Source organism: Mya arenaria, chromosome 6, assembly GCF_026914265.1.
Source record: "Mya arenaria isolate MELC-2E11 chromosome 6, ASM2691426v1".
Taxonomy (NCBI): domain Eukaryota; kingdom Metazoa; phylum Mollusca; class Bivalvia; order Myida; family Myidae; genus Mya; species Mya arenaria.
Window position 1 is genome coordinate 20,126,026 of NC_069127.1, and position 21,547 is coordinate 20,147,572.

A 21,547-nucleotide genomic window follows, 5' to 3' on the forward strand; every position below is an offset into this window, starting at 1 on the left:
GTGTACACGGCGTAAGAGATATGATTCATCAGTTATCAAAATACAATGCTTTGTACACAGCGATATAAAAAAAAATTGTATTTCTTTTTACTATTTTCCTTTTTCTTGCAATGGTATCATCTGGTGTTTAGTCCCTTTAAACAAACGGTCTCAAGGGTGATATTCAGACATAATGAAATTAAAATATTCAGTTTTAAAGCCGCACTCTCACAGATATACCACTTTTACAACTTGTCTTGGAAACAGCAAATTTTTGCGTAAATATCTAGAAACCAAAGATAAAAGACTGCTGACAAAAGATCCGATCGTAGATTTTTAAATTTCCGTTCGAAAACTTATGTTTTATGGCAAAATGCATAAGACATCAATTTTTGAACTTAAGTATAATAATCTGCGATCTAAGTTTTTTTAATAATTTATATAATTGGTTTCCATGCATCTTCGCATAAATATGCTCGTTCTAAGACCAAAAATAAATTTAAAAAAAGTTGTCAAAACGTTCAATCTGTGAGAGTGCAGCTTTAAACAAACGGTCTTAAGCGGGATTTTTTGACGTTATGAAATAAGAATATTAAGTTGTAAGGTGTGTCACTGCAATCAGGCTGGAGACTTAGCGTGTATTGAATCGTGATCCATGACAGATCTACCTGAAAAATATTAAGTGGGAATTCGAATGGAAGAAATTATGAAAAAAAACTTAATAAATTGACACTTGCTTTCCCTCCTATTTTGTATCATTACATTTCGTGTTTGATATTTGTTTTACACATGTTCAGCTCTTCGCTGTCGTGAATTTCCGGCCTTATTCATTTGATAATTCGATTAAATTTTGTCCTGATAATAGTCAACCTCAATGACAGCACCGGTCTCAGTCAGTCGATCGCACAATATAGCCATGAAATCCAATATCCTCTCCCATAATTTCCGATTTCTGATCAATAGGTTGACAGTTCTAAATTGTTTCTACCAGTTGGCTTTGCATGGCAGAGTCTGAATCAGATGGAACGGTGGGGTATCATTAATAAGTTGAAACAGACGGAAAGGTGGTGTATATCTTTAATAAGTTGAACCAGATGGAAAGGAGTAAAAACGCAATTTGTCTGCGATGCAAGGATTATTACTATTTTATTGTAAACCAATATTGCTGAGCCTCTTACCAAATGATAAACGAAATGAGGAATAACCATAGAACGCTGAGAATTAAATTGACTTTTATGAAAATATGTTTGAATACTGAGAACCGATAGCTTCGGTTATTGTTGTTTCAAAGGTCGCTAAGTGAAACTGACCGGTTGATTAGTTTGATCCATTCAAGTGCATTATAAAAGAATAATTGTTAATTCTAATCCGTATTAAACTACAAAGAGAAGGGATTATCGCCGGTGTAGTAATGTAAGCTACAAATAACAAAATACCAATTCAATGCTTTTATTACAGACCTAAACGCACATGTTATCGTGTTAAGTATGAAAAAAGACTGACTCGCTTGACTATTGGATTTTTAAACTTTAACGAGCTCGACAATAGAGCCATATAAGAAATAACACATTTATCCTCGGATCAATGCCTTAACTCTTTGACTACTGATATTATATACGGCACATGGCAAAGGTTATAATTATGGGTCTGTTTGGTTGTCAAATTCACAGGGATTAAAATAAAGGGTGTATACGGACAAACGTTTTTGATTTCCTGAAACAAATATTTTGTTAACGGGAAACGGCTACATAAATTGAATTGGGTGAAAAGTTCCATCGAGGACATAGTTGAACAGTGTCATTTTACGGCAAGTTATGGATTGTATTGTCGCGCTTTGATGGAAATTAAAACGTAGGTCCTGAACTTTACCAGATTTCAAACGCTGTGTAATTAAATTTCATATTAGGAACGTCATCGATTTGTGTGGTTGATTGGATTACTGAAATTAGAGACCGTTCAGGCTGACAATAGACAACGGAAAGAAGATATATTGGCGGCAATTAAATTATTTTATATTGCCTTTGGATTAATTCAAATAGTTGCGTATTCATTTGTGAAAAGTACCTTTCAACGCCACTCTTCATACAGTGAGCTGATAATTAAGTGTAAAAAATAGAATATCAACGTTCAGAGGATTACGTAACGGAGAGAAGTGGGCCCGCGTATGGAGCATTGACGTCGGAAAGTATGCGTGACGTAGACGTCCGGTTCGACACGCGAGTAAAATCTGTTTGGTTCTAATACTATGAGGAGGATCGGAAGCCAGCTAGACAGCAACAATGTCATCCTTCTCTCCATTTATATATTTTTCCGTAAGTACACCGTTTGGTCGTTGGTTACAATACACCCATGTTCCAATTTACCTCGATGATAAGCTTTGGTACACCGGCTGTTAAGCCTTGGTACACCGGCATACTCGCTTACCGCGAAAAAAGTACTGGTGAACCAGTGTACCGGTTTACTGCGAAAATGATTTTTTTTCACCAGTGTCCGGTTAGCCTCGATTATACCGGTTTACTGTGATGAAAAGCTTTTTCGGTACCGGTGTTATACTATACCACAAGGAAAATGTTCTGGTATACCAGTGTACCGGTGTAATATTATACTCCAAGCTTCTTTTACCGGTGTAATACTATACCACAAGGAAAATTTTCTGATATACCAGTATACCGGTGTTATTCTATACTGCAAGCTTCTTTTAGCGGTGTAATACTATACCAAAAGGAAAATGCTCTGGTATACCGGTATACCGATGTAATACTATACCGCAAGCTTCTTCTACCGGCGTTATTCTATACCGCAAGCTTCTTTTACCGGTGTTATACTATACCACAAGGAAAATGTTCTGGTATGCCAGTGTACCGGTGAACCACGTGGCAGAGATCCTTGACCCGTTTCATTAGGGCTCTTACATGAAACTTCAAACATCGTCAGTCTGTATAAATGCCTAAAATGGCAACAAACTGATGTTTTTGTTTCGTCGGCATTGTGTTCATTTTAATACTGGTCAAAGGTCAATTCATTTAATTTAGCAAAATAGCGAAATTATGGATATTAGGATAATCTAAATTTACGAATAAGATCGACTTCAAAAGGTTTGTATTGAAATTGTCACAGGTACCAGGGTACTGGGATGGTATTCAATACTGGTCTTAAATGAATCTAAGAACGATGTAGATAATCGGATTGCTCAATATAAAAACGGATCGAAACAGTGAATGGAGTCAATGATTTATGGCTATAAAATTGACTTAAGTTGCTTATTGAATAACACCCTTTGTATATCGTAAAGAAAATAAATGTGTACCGCTTGGCAAATGGAAATCCCGTCATACGATAAATACCGGTAAAAACCTCTCTTATATCATTTATGCTTGCCATTATTACAGTATAAAAAATAGAACGTTATTTTCATCGAATTCGTTTTACTCAAACGCAGAAAAGTATACATCATAATCTATACCATGTTATCGGTTTCATATTACCATATATATTCTTCAGTAGTACACATACACATATATAATCTATAACAACATATCACTCCGCATGCTAGTAAACAATTAAATTTGAAACAGCAATTGCTTATTTGGTAATATCCCAGCCTGTCATACTTTCATTTTCTCATTGTTTATGATGAAAACGTATGATAATTCCACCTGATTTCGTAAAAATATTCTTTAACTATCATGAGTTTATGTGTTTGAAAAAAAAATGACGTCATTAACATATAATGCGATGTCTCCATTTAAAAGACAGTAAATTTCGTTAACAATTTAGTTTTGACTGGATATTATTTTAGTAATCATCTTTTTAATAAAACGGAATAATATAGTTTTATATTTTATTTTAAATTATTCCGTGGACTACATTTCTGAAATGCATATATCACCACAAAAATGATAAATTGCTTTGTCAGTTTGTGGTATTCGGCTCATCAGAAGCGCAGGTAAAACAGGTGCCGCGTGAGGTGTTTTGTTGAAAAGTGCATGTTATAAAAACGAATCCGACACTTGTCATTGTATAACACACAAGATTATTCAACTCGTCCAGGAAATATATCAGGAATCTCGCTTACTAACATAATTCCTGAACTAGTTGAATAAAATAGTTAGTTATTTGACGAATCGTTACAGATCCTATACAATAATAATGATAATAATAATAAAAATAATAATAATAATACTTATAATAATACTAATAATACTAATAATACTACTACTAATAATAATACTACTACTAATAATACTAATACTAATACTAATACTAATACTAATAATAATAATAATAAAAACAATAATAATAACAATAATAATAATAATAATAATAATAATTATTATTATTATTATTATTATTATTATTATTATTATTATTTATAATAATAATAATAATAATAATAATAATAATAATAATAATAATAGCAATAATAATAATAATAATAATAATAATAATAATAATAATAATAATAATAATAATACAGGAAATTAAGACATGTTTGTTGTCTGCATCAAAACACCAAAACACAGTGTTATAACGGCTTCATTGAAATGGAGTGATCCCTCATTATCTTCTTGGTATTTCAAACAGAACAGAACAGAGTGTGTTTTTATAACCTAAGCATATATAGCTCATCGGTTAAACAGAACACATTTATTACATTCATAAAACGATATATTAAGAATTTGATAATACATTATTAACAAACATGATACACACTATCTTGACCACTTAAGACAATGTTAACAATTGTTTGGTTCGGATGTCTTTAAATGTGATTTTATACATGCAAGTCAGTATGCAAGTCTCTTATACATGCATCTTAAATGCATTAAAGCAGAAAGTAGCTTATTCTATTAACTTAGGTTTATTATCAGAATTAAGTTATGGTATACATATAGTTGGATTTCTATCACTTATCTAGGAATATAAGTATGTCGTATATCCTTATTCATTGAACAGAGTAAAAAAAAAATGAAATTCATTTCCAAAATCGTTTAAATTACATAATGTATTCTTAAGTTTACCTAGTTAGCTAATTTAATTATAGGAGGACAATCTCACTTTAGCTCAACTATTTCTATATTTTTTTTTCTAGTTTTACAATTTGAACTGTTCCTTCACTTCCTTTTACAAATACAAGGATGAATGTGGCTCCATGCTAGCCCACCAACCCGTTTTGTACACATCTCGTAATCTATTTCTGGACATGTCTAGCTCTTCCTAAAAACCACAGCATATTTCTAGAGCGTTGGATGTTTAGTACCCACTAGCAAAATTTTCTATGTACTCGTTCTATAACCTCAGTCTCAATATAAACCCATACTTCCGATTCGCAATTTTAAAATAAAAAAACAACAACAATATATGTATATGACTTACTAAAATGGCAAATATTGAATAAACATACAAATAAAACGTGACTTTTATATTCTTAATGTTAATAAAAAAAGCTACTTATTACGGCGCTCCAGTTAATCATCTGGTTTACATATTTATTAATAAAGTGAAGCGATTCTTAAATGCTACCGATATATATAATTACCAAACATAAATGCTTCAGAATTATTTTTTGTATCTAACGGCTTTACACTTTTAAAGATACTAGGTCTAACTACGTAATAACAGTTAATATAATTGGATTAATTGCGTCTAAACTGGAAATATGGTTAACACTTCAACATAAAGTGAATTCACCACTTCTGCCTAAACAATCACCTGTTTTAAACACCAATAACTTATGTCTATTTAGTCATTGGCTGTCTAATTCCATTTACTTAAATACGTACTTAAACGTACAGTGCAAGAAAGTTAAACAGCAATAAAATCAACAACAACTACAGCAACTACAAAAACCGCTGCAACAACAACAGCAACAATGCTCGAAAGTAATGCCAAGGAAAACATAGCATAATGTAGTATTTGTAGAAAAAAAAATATTTTAAAAAAGTTGACGCGCTATAGTTTTAGTCATCGCACATGATTCACCCTTACAAACGTTACTAAAACCAAGACATTCAAAACATGTGTTTGGTTTCGAAGTCGAAAAATAAATACTTACAGACTGTTATTTGAATTGATTTGTAAAGTCACTAGCTGCAATTGTCATAAGTGGATATGAATTTCAACATTAGTTCATGGCCTCGTGAAATGTCTGAAACTTTAACAATACGTTTTATTCAAGAGGTCAAGTATTGAAAGGATCTCAATTCTTATTTTTTTTTAAAGAAAACATCTGCAAATGTAAAAAAACGGTCTTAACTCTTCAGTGCCTTATAAATGACTCTATCTTTCCGATCATTAAACACTAACTACTATTATTCTCTATACCTTTTATCCGTATTTAAACTTCTTAAATTGGATGAACAACATACAATATTTAGACAATGCAGACTGGCGTATTTGCTTGAACCTTGTCCACTTACTAAAATAAGTGTGTTCAGTCAATATTTTTTAAAGAAATGGAATAAAATACATTATTTGCTCATTCAAGTCCGTATAAGAAAGGAATAACCAGAAAAGGATCAACCCAAATGATTTATTCACTACAACTCCCACTAGCTTGTTTTTTTATACTCACGTCAATTTCAGACATTATAAAAAAGACAATTAACTATTCACATAACTATATTTGCATATGTTTTTTGGTTTCATAAAACAACAGTTTATACGTTGTGTATGGTTACCCGCATCTCCAAATGTCTGATCGTTAAATGTTATGATGTAGTCCTCAAATGTATTCATATAATACGCACTATTAAATCATTAATGTTCTTGCTATTTATTGCGTTAGAGACCATCATGTGACTCATAGCGAGAAATCCATAGGCTTTCTTGTAAAGACAATATAATTTACTTTCACCAATTAGAGTTTGTTATGTGATTAAAGAACTATATAATGTATTAGCATTATTTTTTCACATTCCATGTTGTTGTTTTTTTCTGTTTTCTGTTCTGTTTTTCTGACGATAAGCTGTTATGTTTAAGTAAAATAATATTTTGTTCTATTCTATTCTGGCTGTTTTGTTTAATGCTTTAAACTGTATGTTAACTATTTTTAAACGAAAATCGAACCACACTTTCATATTTACAGTTAACTTACTAATATATGAACATATGGTTCTCAAATTAATAGTCAGTGAGTGACCCATCTGTGAATTAAAACACTAATTTTATTACAACTACCAGTGGCCGTTCTTGATTAAGGTAGATTTGAATCCGAAAATTGGTAGACACAATATAATTTAGTTTAAACATACTTATTTTACAACGGTTTTGAAATAAGCTATAACACCAATATATCATACTCTCGTTGGCACGATGTTACGCGAGAGTGTGGTCTTGTGTAAGGTGCGGTGAGGGGGGAGGGGGGAACCGGAGTACCCGGGGAAAATCCACTTGCCCGGTTAGGAACTGTTGGGGGGGGGGGGGGGTGGTTACAATTAACTGGTGCATCACGCTATATCAAAACTTGTATATAATTTGGTTAATTCTGCGGTGAAGAATGTTATTTACTGCGTTAGAGACCATGTATGTTTGTATGCGTTCTACCTAATGTACGCGCACGTTATAAATAACAAAATACTTAAATAATCAATACTTGTGTTCAATATTTAGTTGTGGGAGTATTCAATATTGTCAAATCTTGTCAATTGTCACTTGTGATTAAATACTAGATAAATTGTTGAAATTCAAGATTTGACTATACAATTTCTGAATACTAGCAATTAGCAGACCTTAGATAAAATTGTTTACTTAAGTCAAGAGAAGAAGTGGGTTTCTGAAGTTTGTCTGTTTAAATGGCATTGTGAGGGATTCGTAGACTGGGGTGTACATTAGAACATATAGATCTAATATAGCGTGTTTTTATCTGGATCTTTTAAAAACGGAGATAGTTCCCCATGGTTGTAATTAAGTCTTAAAGCTGCACTCTCACAGATTTACCGTTTTGACTATTTTTTGACATTAAATGAGCCAATTTTTGCGTAAATATCTGAAAGCCGTTCGAAAATTAATGTTTTATGGCTGAAAGATTTACTAACGGTTTCAGAAAAAATGCATAAAACATCATATTTTGAATTTAAATATGAATATCGGCGATCTGATTGTTGTCAGCTGTCTTATATCACTGGTTTCCATGCATTTTCGCATAAATTGGCTCGTTCCAAGACAAACAAATATTTCATTTTTTTTCAAAACGTTCAATCTATGAGAGTGCAGCTTTAAAGACGCGCACACTTAAGGCTGATGCCTTTTTTATATACAGAATGCATTATCGCGGTTAACTTATTTGACTTCAATGATCAAAATAAAACATCAATGATGTTGGTACAGATGTTTAAATGAGTTAAATATGATAATGCAAAATATGTTTTTGAATCATTCTACATGTATATTGTGCGCCTGTAAGTGTTAAACTATCATTTGGGTTGGACATTCTTTCACGCACGAGAACAGATGGATCGATGGATGGATGGATAGATGAATGAATGAATGAACAAACGCCCGAATGAAAGAACGAACGAACGAACGAACGAACGAGCGCACGAACGAACATACGTACGGACGAAAGAACGAACGAACGAACATACGTACGGAAGGACGAATTAATGAATGAACATTTATGATCAAAATTAAGACATTTACTTTTTTAAATAAATAAATATTTATAGTTAAGAAATTAATTATATAAAAAAAACAGATAAACTTTCTTTCCCTTTCAAACGTCAACGTTTAATTCAGTCTGATATACTCGTACTATCGAGATTTCGATTTTTATTTTGCTGGCCAAATACTGACGTACGTTGTATGCAGTTCAATTCATTGAACTATTTAAAACCTTCGGATAATATTTACCCAGTGTATTACAATAGTATCTTTAACATATTTATTCTAAAGACACATTGAATTGTTTAGCACAATGGGGAAAAAATGTAATTTACACGAAATGACAATACCTTGTCTGACGCAGGTCTCGGGGATTGATAAAAGGTCAAGGTCATTGAGGTCCCCTCTCGTTTATAGGCAATAGTAATTTTCAACGTTTTTCTCGATTAAATTCAATCCAATGTCTGTATTGCCTTTATAATTGTGGATAGGAGAGAACAGCAAACTAAAGAGAAATCAAGCAACAAAACAGTTATACAAAATGCCTGGCAATTTATGGTAGGCAATAAAATATGCAGAAGATGTAACAATGGGGAACAAAGTAGACAATCATACACGTACAAACTGCAGTCGAACTCGTTATGTCGATCTTTGTATTTTCTCGATGTTCTGGTTATGTCGAAGTGTTTTTGAATATGTTAGGTTAAGTTATACACTTTTTTATATTTCGGTTATATCGAATGGTCGTTATCTCGAAGAGTTCCCGAGGTCTCAGTGACTTCGACATAGCAATTTTGTCTGGACTTGGAAAAAGTATGTTCACACAAACATAGATCGGCATACGTAAACAAGTAAATATGATGCAAAAGAATATTGGGGAAAATAAAATTGAGGAACCCGTACTTTATTTGAACATATTATGTGTAGGCATGTACAATGTTTGGTACGATACACGAGGTAAATTGAGAAAATGTCATGTTCACTGGAACCCTTTCGTTAATGAATATCTTGTGAATTCGCAGCACCGTATTCGATGTTAGAACATTTTAAATGTTGAAATTTACGTTTCATTGCATTTTCTTTTTGAAAAAAGATCATGTTAAACAATCGGGCATGCATTATATGCAGTATTCAAGTTCAGAATGTGGTCATGCGATACCTCTCCCGGTACCCGAGGCAAGTTGTTTGACCGTCTAAACCAATATTGGGCAACAGTATGTAATAGTTTATCATCAATTTCTGACTAAATACGATTGGCCTCTTTAAAAAGAGAATTGAAATCAATTTCAAAAAGACGTGTCTTCGAGAACAAAGCCGGTTTGACTGGAGGTGCTAATTCTTTCTATATACTGCATTAATTTCAATTGGTTAGCTAAATATCAAGGAAATTAACTAAAATGATCATGTAAGAATCTATAGTAATATATTATTTATGACATACACACACAATGAAGGATTTATTACCCGATCTATAAACAAAACGCTCAATTTTCATAGTCATGAGTTAAAGCTGCACTTTCACAGATTGAACCTTTTGATATAATGTTTTTTTGTCTTGGAAACAATGTATGCGAAAATGCGTGGATACCAGTTATATTAGACTGCTGACAAAAAAAAATTAGACCGCAGATTTTCATATTTAAGTAAAAAAAGAAGATGTTTCATGCATTTTCTTAAATCTTTAGTAACGCTTTAAGCCATTAACCATACATTTTCGAACGGAAATATGAAAATCTGCGATCTGATCTTTTGTCAGCAGTCTTATATCACTCAAATATATTTTAGCATAATTCAACCGTTATTGAAGAATTCCAATTGTCAGTTTCTCAGTTTTAACAATTCTTATGATTTTTCCATACTTTATTTCGTATCAATAAATCAGTAAAAAGTGCATTTCACAGACCATGAAATAGTCCCTTTAGGATATAGTTTGAAAAGCTTTGTATTGGTAAATATTGATATACTGATTCCTTTAACGGCATTACCAAATGAAGTAAATATTTTTCTCACATAAAGCCTAACAAAAACATGATAAGCCTACCTATGATGTAGTTCTTTATAACATACACATATAGTTAGCCTCAAGGGTGTTTAGTCTACAGACGGTCTAAAAATTAATTTCCCCACTCTTGAGACATCGAGATTCGTTCTCAATGTTTCCTGATTGTATGCGCTAAGTTCCCAATCAGGAAATAAAAACAACTAGGCAATGAAAACAGCTATTTAGTGTTTGGAAACGCACATTATTTTTTTTGTAGAATGTTAAAAAATATACTATCATGTTTTTAGTGTAAGGGTGTTTTTTACGACGCCTTTAAGACATTTATTTATCGGTGTCAGATTCAGTGAGAGTATTAGTTATGTAAAGTTGAAGTTTATAATGCACAGACAGGATCTAACCCTGTTTAGTGGTCAGCATACTATTTTGTCCAATGAGAAGACAGTATTTCTCAAGTTTTCCAATACACTTATTTCGATAAATCAGCAGTCAGCCGTTATTGATTTAAATCAGGTTAAGCGGTTTATATAAACAGTGGCTGGCCAAGTAAGTGGGTACTTTACAAAGTATTATGTAGACAACTAAAGTAACCTACAAAACTGTTAATATTTACTTACACAAAATAAATAAATGGTTTTACGACTGTATCGCATCAAAGCTTTTTATGTAAGTACATACTTATAATATGTAATCATTACTTGGGTGTGTAGGTTTATTTATACTCGCAATTTGGCGAGTGCTCTGATATGATTGTTAGTCATATGATGTTTTAGGAGCAAAGTGCGAATACTGAAATGTAGCCCTCGTTAGAGTTACTCTAGCAGAAACAAGGGATAAAATAAGGAAATATAAATGATGGTTTAGTTCACCTTTAACGTGCATTGTATTGTCAAACGAGAACCCTATGTTACGTTCCTCCCGGAAGACCAAAGGCATTATATATGTAACGGACTGTTGTAATCGGATTTGAACCGTGACTGTTCCAGGCTAATAGTCTATCAATTATTGATGGCATGCCAATCCAGGTTAATAATAATTGCCTTCGTTTTTGAGGGAGTTAAAACATGCCAGTGAGGCCATACAAAAAGATATGTTTCTAGTAAACCGACAACATCTTGTCCAACCGTTTTTTTTACTGCTGACCGTAAAAAATGTCGAAAACCCCCCACACTAAATCATTTAAAAACAAACAATTGGTGATCCAAAATAGAAATAAATAAATTTATAAAAAGATAAATAAAAACATAAAAAGAACAAAAAAATATATAAAAAATGTTTAAAATAAAATAATCACACTTCTTACACATATTCTGTTTTGTCGCAACCAGAAACAAAGCTGTTTTTTCATAGGCCTTATGTTTATGAGTTTATCTATTATTCATTGCAGACAGGTATGTACTCTCCACGGCGAGCGGTCATAGACAATGTAATTCATTATTAAAGCAATGAAGCTGTCACTGAATACCATACACGTTTTCAGAGACGCTTGAAGAGGTTTTTGACAGGTCTATTATCTTAATAAAACAGGTTATTTTAACCTCTGGAAACATTTTCACACTATAAGATCTAGAAGATCAAGTCTTGGGTACTACGTGAACGACCGAGCCGGTAGCATGACCACACATTCAACATCTGTGTGTTATGAGTGGATGTTTTTGATTAAATTATAAAATGCGTAATGTCTCAAACAATATCAAACCTGTTATGTCAGTTTTTGGCATTGCACGCGATGGCACTAGTACATATGCACCTGTCCTTCATTATTATGTAGCTATATTATAGTCACTTGCCGAATTGGATTTTTAACCATAAAATGGCAACGTTTATTTCAATATTTATCATTTAGTCATCTTCAAGGTGTGCAAGCACCAACACTCGTGCAAAGTCTAGATGTATCAATAATAATGAACTTAAGTATGCCCTCGTTTATTTTTGAACATGATCCCCCTAGTACAATTACAAGATCAAAGTACTTACATCACCAATACCAGGGGAAGAATAATGCCAACCATTAAAGATAATCCCAACCTTTAAAGACTAATTATGTGACGCGACACCTACAGTGTGCAATCTACGGGCTCATCTTTTATGTAATCAATTGTCTTAAATTGAAACATTGATTTTGGAGCTCAAAGTAGAAGATACTTAATTTTAAAATGGTTGATTTTCTTTATCTGTTACAATGACCGTGTTGTTTGTATTTTCAGTGATAATGGCAGTGTCCTCCGTTTCTGAAGGTAAGTGAATTTATGAAATAATTAAATGATATCTTATCGAATTAATGATGTCTTATTGACTAAAGGATGTCTTCTTAATTATTAATTATTGCCCATCACAATAACTGTAAAGTTAGCACCGTGTCGCTAGTTCATGTTCATCGAACATTGCCCATTTTTAATCTGTGTCATATATATGTGGCTGGTACAAACTTGCCACAGAGATGTACAAATGTTTTCAGTTCATATTTCGAATTATCATTTGTTTAACCACATTGAGTTTGAAATGTTAGGAAAAACAAAAATACAAATTGGACTATTGAAGTCAGTAATTGAAATTGATATTTTTACCATATTTACCCATAAGTTTAAATTACTGAAACCACCTCAACCAGTGATGACACATACAGCAAGTGCATCTCAACCAGTGGTGACACCTGCACGTGCACGTGCACTTGGTATCAGAGAATACGTTTCAGTAATCAGGTTAGGTCAACAATCTTTTAGGGGTTGTTACACAGGGCAATTAACCAATAAAAATACAAAGCAAATTTAGCACTCTGCTGGTCAGCTGCCAGACATTCCTTAAACTAGGCCTTTAAAGGCAAAGCAATTAGTCTGTTCACATTCGGAACTCCTCGGCCATTTTTATCGTAAGCAACCTCGGATGTATTTGGACGGTTTATATACTCAGAAATCGGTATGTTTAAGTCCGCTGCAAGTGATCTAGATCGCGTAGTAATTTAATTTGGCAGTTAAACTTAATGACTTAACTCTTGGGAATCTTAATTATCTTTGCAATAATACACTTCACTGGCAATTAATTTAAACTTAGATCAATAAATACAAGCTAAAACACTACATGATATAATTAAAAAAATACGAACTTCTTCAACTGATGTACCGGCATACATCCGGGGTTGTTTTCGATAAAAATGGCCGAGGAGTTCCGAATGGTCTGTTCAGTGTTAATATCTTCAGATGTTTATGCTATAACCGTTAAGAAGTTGTCAGGTTTTGTTTTTAAATATTAAAGGCAATCATATTAATTCTAAGTGTTGGAACAGTCGAGAATTCCCGATTCTATGATACTTTCTAAAAACCAAAATGTACGGGGAAAACCATACATATTGATATTAAGCATAAGATATTTAAGTAGTTTCGGTACATTACAATATGTACCCAAAACTTACAACTTACGGATCGTGCGCTTACTGCATGTGGTAGTTCCACTTGAATTACCATTACTAGTATCCGTCTTTTCTATTCTCACAGCTTGCGGGTCGTACAAGAAGATAAACGGGGGCGGTTCCGCGACAATCGACACAGGTTCGAACTACGGAGCGAACGCCCACTGCACGTGGTGGTTGGAGACGGACGCAGGGTACCAATTGTCCATGGTCATCACCTACCAGGCGGACAGCAAGACGGACAGATGTGGAGATTACTTCATTGTATGTTACTTGTTTAAACAAATATAATTTTTTTTTCAAAAGCATCATCTATTTTGTGAAAATGATATTGTAAAACACACAATAATATCATAGAAACAGGGTACGGATCGGATGGTCGACTCGTGGTGGAGGAAGGCTAAAATCCCCTCTTATCTTTACCTCTCTTCGTTTCTTACATGTTCCAATAATTATCAAGTGCTAACATTATTCAAAAATATAATCAAAATATATAAAAAAATCAAACATTTGAAACTGCTATGGCCACAATAAAATATCAGTAGGGAACGGAAGTATCTATTGTTAAAATACCACCGTTCTAACATACTCCCAACAAAAAAATGGTCTTGATTGGCTATAAATTACCCGAGTAACATTGCAAAAAATATTCTATGTAAAGGCTCTGAAGAACATGCGTCTTGAATGTATACCATTCCTTTTTTAGGTCACGCGCTAACAATTTAAACACAAACTATACTCCAGGAAATCTAAACGCGATAACCACTGTACCCCGGGAAACCTTAACGCGATAACCACTGTACTCCGGGAAAACTTTACGCGATAACTACTGTACTCCGGGAAACCATAACGCGATAACACTGTACTCCGGGAAAACTTTAACGCGATAACTACTGTACTCCGGGAAACCTTAACGCGATAACCACTGTACTCCGGGAAATCTTAACGCGATAAGCACTGTACTCCGGGAAACCATAACGCGATAACCACTGTACTCCGGGAAACCTTAACGCGATAACCACTGTACTCCGGGAAACCTTAACGCGATAACCACTGTACTCCGGGAAACCTTAACGCGATAACCTCTGTACTCCGGGAAACCTTATCGCGATAACCACTGTACTCCGGGAAACCTTAACGCGATAACCACTGTACTCCGGGAAACCATAACGCGATAACCACTGTACTCCGGGAAACCTTAACACGATAACCACTGTACTCCGGGAAACCATAACGCGATAACCACTGTACTCCGGGAAACCTTAACGCGATAACCACTGTACTCCGGGAAACCTTATCGCGATAACCACTGTACTCCGGGAAATCTTAACGCGATAACCACTGTACTCCGGGAAATCTTAACGCGATAACCACTGTTCTCCGGGAAACCTTATCGCGATAACCACTGTACTCCGGGAAACCTTAACGCGATAAAGATTTTTTCCGGTGAACCTTACCGCGCTTACGTTCGAACAGTTCATACGATTCGAGCACTTAATTATGGTGACATATAACTGCCATAACATAACCTGATAACGTTCGCGAATTGTTTCGTGTCAACCACTTGATATTCGCGATAATTATCTAGCTATACTTTGTGGCCTGTGTCCTTGATTCCTATACCAGTTAGACTAGTACTCGAGCGAGCTAGAATGGAGCACTTACTGCAAACTAGTCTACTACTTGGAATCCGCATTCTTAACATCTGACCCATTCATGCATCGCTCTGGAAATCTCATGTTTTATTCATATAGTTGAACTAAGAAGGGCCTATTATAGTTACTGTGTGAGTGGGTTTTACTTCAAAATGAGTGTGGCCCTGCAGATACATGTGTAGTAACAATATATGGTGTACTATCAAGTGTCCTTATAGTTTTGTTCATGAGGCCTTTTTAGGAGCAGTCTATTCCCTCAGAGAAACCAACATCATTATTGCACTAAATGAAAATATGTCCTATGTGTGGAACGGTTCCCATTTGTACCAGTTAGATACGCCAAGCCCTAAAGGCTCGACAGGCGCAGAAACAACATGAATCTGACCTTTCCGATCAGGGCGTAGGTCGACTGGCCCAACATGATTATTTGTTGTATTCACGTATACGTATACATGTACATTGCTTCTGTTCTAGTTATACGAGCTAGAGGCGGCGAGCGCTAACGACTCAAGCGAGCTCGACTGGAGCAGTAACTGCACGGATCTCACGAACTATCAGGTGACGGCGCAGGCGAGTTGGCTCAAAGTCGAATTTATCAGTGACGCCCTCAACACGACTTCCGGCTTCCAGGGTGCCATTACGTCCACAGCGAGTATGTTTTATGTTGTTTGTTTTCAATATTTTAAAGGGTTTATATATGCAGTTACATGTCATTCTCATTCCGCAGAGGTTTTATAATGATAAACCTAACATCATCACTCTGGTGAACGAGAATGTTACATGGACGCTTTGAATCCGAATTTCAAATTATGTACTATAAAACTGCAAACTTTCAGTATATTAGAAAACATATTAGGAGTAAGAAAATCAATGTGACTGTGTATACCTGTGTTCGAATAGTTTACAAAGAACCGGGCCCTGGTTGTTGGTTTAAAAAAAAATAAGATAAGCAGAGACACTCTGACCACCTGAATGAACTGTTAGTATTAGTGTCTTATTGGATTGTAGAATTTGAGCGCGAAAACAAAACATATTCAAGACTTAGTTGGTTTGTGAAACTGTATTGTGCATCCCTGTTAGATGAAGCTTTAAGCGGGTAACCAATCGTTTGCCGCAAGCACCTTTACAGAACACATGCAATGTCTTTACAGAACTGACAAATTTAAGCTATCAACAATTTGCTTTTTCTGAATGAGTTTGAATGATACAGTTTAAAGCTCAAATACGCGCGTGTTTGATACTAACATTTATACGCAACTGTTCTTCTTTTTTTCAGATGCAAATGCGTCTTCGTTTTCAACGCCGATTAACGGTAATGTACATTTTATTTTAGTGTATTTTAAGCTTCATTGTATAGGGTTATAATTAGCGTTCAACATACTATATATATATATTTATATATCGAAGTGCCAGAAGTGATGCACAGCCCGAACAAGTGCGTCAAACACTTGCATGTGGTTTTCGCTAAATTCCTTTAGAAAACATCGATGGCCGGATATTGATGAAACTTGATGTGTAGATAGCTTTATGTAAAGACGTAGCTTGAACTTGCTTTTAGGGTTGGTGATTTCTAGGTAGCTGTTACTGAAAATAGAAACAAGTTACTGCTCAATAACTTGAGTCAGAGCTAACTTGTATTGATAAAACATGTTGTGTAAGATAATGTGAATATGTGTCTTGGGATTGTTGTTTGGATCAGTAGGGTCAAGGTCGATGTAACTGCTACTAAAGAAATAAAATGGTTTCCACTCAATAACTTCAGTTGGCATTTATAGGATAGTTATACATCTTGGCGTATAGGTAGCTGATGTTAGGACGTAACTTGAAATTGCCTTGAGAGTTGATGGGTTCAAGGCCGCTGCTACAACTAAAGACTTTACTGATGAAACGTGTGTAGAAAGCTTATGTGAAGATAAATCTTGGGATTGTTGTTTGGGTCAATAGGGTCAACGGGGGCGTAGCTTCCTTAAGGCCTTGTTGGCCGTGGCCTACACATTTTTCAGAAAAATCGAATTAATAAAAATGTCAAATCTGCAATAAAAACTGAAGGCATAATATGGTGTTAGGGGGCTTATATTTGAAATCCCGACAAATGCGCCTTAATTTAAAGTAAATTCAAGGTAAAACACAGCGATATTGTTGTTCTCATTAATGTTTTACAACAAAACGCACCTACGACAATCTAGCTAGGAAGGGGGGGGAGACCTCATCACCCCAAGAAAATGGCCTAGACATTTAATTTCGTCAAGCTACGCCCCCGGTCAAGGTTGGTATAACTCAAATCAGAAGAAAAAATGACCTAGAAATTTGCATTTAATTGATGTATAAGAACGCAATTGAAGGTATGTAACAAACAAACGTAAATTGGTGGGATGAAGGTCAAGGCTGATGTTACTTAGAATAGATAAAAATAGGATGTTCTTATAGTTATGCAATTTCTTATGTAGGAAGCTTATGTGAAGTCTTATCTTGGGATTAATATTTGCGTCAATAGGGTTACGGTCCACGTTGCTGTAACTTAACATAAATACATTATTTTTGAAATGGAATAACTTATATTGCTGAAACTTACTATATACCAAGTACATTGGTATTGTACTTGTGACCAATGGGGGTCAAGGCCAAGATTGTTGTTTCTGTCCTAATTGCACAAACAAAAACTCCGGTTTCTTCCCATTGCGGCTTTTGTTCTACATTTCAAATACAATCGGAGTTGAACATTTGACCCTTATAAATGGTACAAAACATACTTTTACCGCTTCCACAGTTTCAGCCACCATGGAAATGACGGCGAAGACACATATAACACTCGCAGAGCTTTAAAGCCTGTCCATTTACTAGATGTGACTTTTCATTTATTTAAATGCTAGTTGCATGTCGTTCGAATGGAGTTATCCCAACAATGCCACTTTCCTACCATTGTGACGATTGTTGATGCGATGTAAGGACACCGAATGTAATTAAAAGTTAACTAGCTGTCACTACTGTTAGCTGTGTGTTATGTAATCCGTACATGTTTGTTTCCCGCCAGATTGCAAGTCATTCGAGTGGAAATGTCCGAACAAAGTATGTCTGCCACTCTCCTACCGCTGCGACGGCTTCAACGACTGTGGATATGAAGGCGACGACAGCGACGAAGATGGGTGTCAGGGACTCGGCTTTAGTGCGTACATGAGTATTTCAACTTCTTGTTCAATGTCAATGTTGGCCAAGGTTCAATTCACGCAAATATGCAGCAAAATAATGAAACTATGACACAAAGACAATTTCATTTTACGACTTCAATCGACTAAAATCTTTATTTAATTGGACTCCAGGGGCGAGAACAGAATTTGACACAGGAGTGCAAATTGTGACACACATTGGCGATAATCTAGGAATTTTAATTTGTTTAGATAATATACGTCTAATGTTGAAATTCGGGGTTAAATTTTGGCGTTTATGTTGTTTTTTTTAAGATCGCCAAGGGGTTGCTTAATTTCAAGAATGAGAGCATATTATGTATTAGTTCTTATAACAAATATCTCCCATTTCAGACAAATACATGATTATGCTGATCGGCGGCATCGTTGGATTCGGCATCTTTCTCGTGTTCTTCATATTTTCCTGCGTGTACGAGTCGTACGTCCGTCGTAAAGCTTTGATGGCGGACCCCGACGCGCAGGCTGAATTACAACGACGGAAAGCCGACAAGAAACGCCGAGATGCGTACAAGAAAGCTGCCAAAGAAAAGAAAAGTAAACACATAATTTATTGTTTGCCTTTCCATGAAATATCATGTTATTTTCAGTGGTTATCATACTCAGTGAAAATATCAATTTGGCCCCGTATTAATTTATAAAATAAACGTAGCGTTCATAATGCCATGATGAAAAGTTTTGAAAATAACGTCATCAAAATGGCGTCTCATGACGTAGATTCTCACGTGAGTTTTAGTTTTTGACATTTTGAACAGTTAAGGTAAATGACAACGAAAACTTGCTGAATTTCGGCGTAAGAACCAAATTATTTCACGCATCATTATAAAAAACAATTTGCTTTATATAATCATGGTTGCTAGAAATTCGTTCTTACACCGAAAGTCAACTAATATTCTGTATCAGTTTACTACTACATTTTAATCCTCTTTGAATCATGCATTGTCTGTCTAATAGCTAATTTACACTGTAAATCTACTAATAGTTTCGGCAAACACGGATGTTCGTTATGGTATTGTTTTGCTTTCAGGTCGTCACTAGGACAGCCACAACCTTGCTCACTTCACGTATATATTCAACAATCACCTCTCGTGCTGGGACACACGTGTCATCGTACACAAGCTCACCAGTATCATCATAGACACACTGACTTCTCATGGGCGATACATGTTTCCGTATCAGTCCATGTAAAGGAGGACTCCAGCCCCCATTGCAACCCGCTCAAATACTTCATATCGCCATTGTTATAATTTGTGAAATCAGTCAGACATTTATTTTTGATGTTTAGAGATGATATAAGATGTTTAGCGAAATTTCAGTTATAATTTTTGTTCATCAAGACATGTGTAACTTATAACAGTGTATTGTAAAGCACGTGTCGAGCTGTCGTTTATCGCCACAAAGTACTAACACGTGTATTTTGCACAAACTAATGTTTGAACTTGGAAGGTGATATACACATGCATGTACACGTTGAATGCTAAGATCACTCGTGATATTTCAGAAACGAATAAACACTAAAGGTCGCGATTGTTTGCTAAGCTGAACTCTTCAGCAATAAATCGCTTTAAACGTGTGCTTGTCGACAGGTTGTTACTCGAATAAATCGCTTTCCTTATGCTTAAGCACATGTCATCCCAACCATGTACAATGTACAAGTACCTGGGTGACGTAGTGCACAAAAAGTAGCCCACACGTACACATACCTGCATGACGAATTGCGCAAAAAGTAGCCCACACGTACACAAACCTGGTTGACGTAGTGCAAGAGAAAGCACACACGTTCACATACCTGGGTGACGTAGTGCAAAAAAAGCACACACGTTCACTTACCTGGGTGACGTAGTGCAAGAAAAAGCACACACGTTCACATACCTGGGTGACGTAGTGCAAGAAAAAGCACACACGTTCACATACCTGGGTGACGTTGTGCAAGAAAAAGCCCACACGTACACATACCTGGGTGACGTAGTGCAAAAAAAGCACACACGTTCACACACCTGGGTGACGTAGTGCAAGAAAAAGCACAGACGTTCACATACCTGGGGGACATAGTGACCTCTCAAGTGATTATATGTACCGGAACGCGAGGATTATATTTAGGATACAGACGTCACAATCGCGTGCTCCGGGTGATAAATATATTTATTATTCTTGTTTGTGTTTATTTTCGTACAATTATTGCGTATGTTAATGAAACTTGTGTCTGTATGAATGTCATTCACTGTTTGAATGTGTTTTAAATCATAACGAAACTGTTCTGTGTACACTTGAATGTCTGTTATTATGTTGGTGCTAATTCATGATGCACATAAATTTGAGAAAACAATGTGGTGGCTCATTTGTTTGTTATTAACCAGGATTTCAACAAACAGGTTATTAAAATGGGGACGTCGTTGGCGGGCAGGCGGGCGTCAAATATTGGTTTCCGCCCAATTACTTCAGCTAGCATTAATGAGTGGTAATGACTTTGTGAGTAGGCTGCGGCAGCTTATGAGAAGAGCTAGCTTGGGATTCCTTTTGAGGGGTGGGGTCAAGGTTTTCTGCACAATACCTTAAGTAAGAATCGATGGATAGAGATGAACGATGGATAGAGATGAACGTTGGATAGAGATGAACGATGGATAGAGATGAACGTTGGTGTGTAAGTAGCTTATGTATAGAGCTAGCGTTGAAGTGCTTTTATGGGGAGTGGGGTCAAGGTTACTGT

At 35.2% G+C, this 21,547-nt stretch overlaps 1 protein-coding gene across 1 annotated transcript; it reads left to right on the forward strand.

Moving 5' to 3' along the window:
- Positions 1 to 978: 978 nt before the first annotated feature.
- Positions 979 to 21,318, forward strand: LOC128236913 (uncharacterized). The gene is made up of 8 exons (XM_052952046.1): positions 979 to 2,291; positions 12,787 to 12,816; positions 14,071 to 14,249; positions 16,115 to 16,292; positions 16,917 to 16,952; positions 18,672 to 18,803; positions 19,177 to 19,377; positions 19,868 to 21,318. The coding sequence occupies exons 1-8, from the start codon at positions 2,225 to 2,227 to the stop codon at positions 19,876 to 19,878; spliced, it is 834 nt and encodes a 277-aa protein (XP_052808006.1). The 5' UTR covers positions 979 to 2,224; the 3' UTR covers positions 19,879 to 21,318.
- The last annotated feature ends 229 nt before the right edge of the window (positions 21,319 to 21,547 follow it).